The sequence below is a fragment of the Mercenaria mercenaria genome, chromosome 9, assembly GCF_021730395.1.
Source record: "Mercenaria mercenaria strain notata chromosome 9, MADL_Memer_1, whole genome shotgun sequence".
Classification (NCBI taxonomy): domain Eukaryota; kingdom Metazoa; phylum Mollusca; class Bivalvia; order Venerida; family Veneridae; genus Mercenaria; species Mercenaria mercenaria.
In genome coordinates this window covers 20,308,506-20,311,511 of record NC_069369.1, presented here as the reverse complement: position 1 = coordinate 20,311,511, position 3,006 = coordinate 20,308,506, and the positions used below count along the sequence as shown (strand labels likewise).

Sequence of the window (3,006 nt, the reverse complement as noted above, 5' to 3'; positions counted from 1 at the left end):
ACAGATCGTTTGACCATCTCAGAGTTCAGTTGATGATAATCAGTTTATCCAGATCTCAAAGGGGTGATAAAGCAAATAAATATTTGATCTCTATGGACAGTTTTAAGTTTTAATTCTAAATGGCTGTTAATCTTATTGTATGAATGAGACTATAGTAAAGAATAACTATACATATAATTCCCTCTTCCTGATTTCTATCCTAGAAGGTAATAAAATGTTTTATTCTACGTAATTATCATGTTTACAATTAATGTTGAAGTACCAGCTCATCGTTTATGAGGAAAAGTTGACGCGGTATGATTGTTTCTACGAGGAGATACATTATGATTGAAAGATATCTGTTTGACGCATTTTAAGAACAATTTGCAAACTAGATACAGCTTTTATAAAGTAGAAAACACTTGTCTCTATCATGAAATATGTAACACAGAGGATTGTTTAACTGGAAACATGAAGAAGGTTATTGAAAACTGAAAAGCAGTGAAACAGTTTCACAAAGATAACCAGATCTCTATCAGACATAGTGCATCTCCTCTTAGTAAACAATTATTTTACGCAAACCGCCCATTGTTAAATAATTCATATACATTTTGCTGAATGAGTTACCACTGCAACTATGAGCTGATACTCGCCACTTTAACTTCCAACATGCATATAACATACGACGAAAACATTTCATTTAACTTCCTAAATTATTTATAAAAAAAGGAAGTATGCATTATATAACATGTATATTTCATGTATAAAAGTCATGCCAATTTACGCTTAGCAGTTATTGAAAGAAAATTAAATACATTGTTTCAGACAATAACGAATAAAGGGATTGTTGTTTAAAATACGATATAGCTATATGTGCAATAACAGTGTTTATAATATTTACAAACGAGAGGTCAATTACAAGTTAACTGTTTAAGTATAGAGAAAACAACAAATATTAAATATGGAAAATGGTACCATAGATTTGGCAGAGCAACTTAACGATGAATTTACACAGGCTATTTTACCAGTCACCATTATTGTTGGAATTGAAGTTGTTTTTGGATTCGTCGGAAATCTGCTCGTGATCTACGTTTTCCTGTTTCATTATCGAGTTTGCACCTTCCGATACTTTGTCCTTTGTCTGGCATTCATTGACATAACATGCTGTATTACAACAATGTCAGGGGAGGTAGTTACACAGTTGTATTGGTACGTGTATCCGGTGCGAGAACTGTGTAAAATAAAGTCGTTCTTCAACGTATTTACGGTTACCGCCGAGGCTTTGTGTTTAGTGACAATAGCTTTGGATCGATACAGGAAAGTGTGTCGACCTTTTGGTTGGCAACTGAAGCCTCGAGTGGCCATATATCTATGTGTGATATATTACATTATTGCATTATGTGTTGCCCTTCCGACTCCGTTCTTTTGGGGTTTGCATTCGGAGACAAAAATATACAGAAATACGTCTATTACCGTTATACTGTGCGAAAAAGATGAAGCATTCATGCAAACTGATTATCCAATGGGCTATATCTCTTCAGTGGGTGCCATCATCAGTGTTCTATTGGTTCTGATGTTTGTACAGTACGTGTTTGTTGCCATAAAACTTCTGAAAGAACGACAACAAAGGATGAAGTCTGGGAAGCCAACTACAAAAACATCTTCATCTACAGCTTCTACATCACATTGTACCATTGCAACATCCGGTATAAGGTCAACTGAGAATACGCGCAGCAATGATTCAGCAATAAGCGTTTGCGATGACAAAACTGATGAAATTGTCACATCAGCAGCCTTTATAGAATCAGATATACGGACCGACAAGAAGGAAACAATTCATTCTGAGAAACCCAAAAAGACGAAAACACGAAAACAACGTGCCACTAAGAGGGAAGTTGCCATTAGAGTACGGAGAAACACGCTGATCATGTTCATTTTAACACTGACATTCATCGTTACGACAGTGCTGTACTTTGTGCTTATCACTTTTATCGCTAGTTCAAAAAATATTCTGCAATATTTGTCTGACGGTCAAAAAGCAGTTTATTTCTTTTTCTTGCGTTTGTATTTTATAAATCACATCATAAATCCAGCTGTGTATGGGTTACTAGATCCCCAGTTTCAAAGTGCGCTGAGAAAGATAAAGAAGAAATAAAACAATTAAATCATGTTGTTGGATTTTGAAGCAACCAGTCTGCTGTATTTTTCCATAACAGATCTTTTTGTTGTTGACCTGCTTTGCGATGTATGGATGTATGGTTGTGTTTGGGAAGCTCTGTGCTTCCGGGAAATCTACCCTTTTTTCGAGGTGTGTAATCTCTCATCTTCATCTTATACCACTTGTGTATTTGTATTATTGTTGTAGTTAAGTCAAACTGTCTTGATGATTGAAAAGGAAGTAACTATTAACTTCTTCATCGTGCTGTTAACATATTAAAACTAATTTGTATTTTCATCGCATTATACATGTATATAAATGCATAACTTTATCATGTTATATATCTTATATAGAAAATGTTAGTAAATAGTTAAATATTAGTTAATAAGCCGCAACAAAACGTTTATATTTCTAACCTTAAAAAATGTTCATAATTACTTCACAAATCACAATTAAAATCACTGAAGTTTTTATTTCATATTTTTATTGAAAACCAATCTTTATACCAGTCTGTGCTGTACCATGATACTCCTGAAAACGGTGTAGACGGATAGTACAAAAGTAAAGACAAATCTATGCCAAAGGTCCCCTTAAAATAGTAGCCACAACTACAAAACCTCCTATGAAGGCAGCTATTTTCTCTTCCCTTATAAAAATGTGAATTTACCTGCATTAAGCGACCATCTGTCAACAAGGACCATCTGTTTTAATTTCCAAATGGCTGTCTTTACGGACAGAGTCAACTGTATAATATCATACAGGCAGAATGTTTATATGCATCAAAAACGGTAGTTACCGGGATAGGAAGACGTCTAAATTGATTTGGAGGCAACCATTTGTGTGTATATTCTGCTGTTAAAAAGCGGTAT

General features: G+C 34.4%; 1 protein-coding gene across 1 annotated transcript; it reads left to right on the top strand.

Annotated features, from left to right (window-relative positions):
* Window positions 1-719: 719 nt before the first annotated feature.
* Window positions 720-2,608, top strand: LOC123546013 (type-1 angiotensin II receptor-like). Its single transcript, XM_045332201.2, has one exon. It carries the CDS (start codon window positions 941-943, stop codon window positions 2,132-2,134), a length of 1,194 nt encoding a protein of 397 aa, XP_045188136.2. The 5' UTR covers window positions 720-940; the 3' UTR covers window positions 2,135-2,608.
* Window positions 2,609-3,006: the final 398 nt, after the last annotated feature.

Coding starts and splice junctions, on each gene's coding strand:
- LOC123546013 (XM_045332201.2), top strand. CDS start 941: ATGGAAAATGGTACCATAGATTTGGCAGAGCAACTTAACGATGAATTT.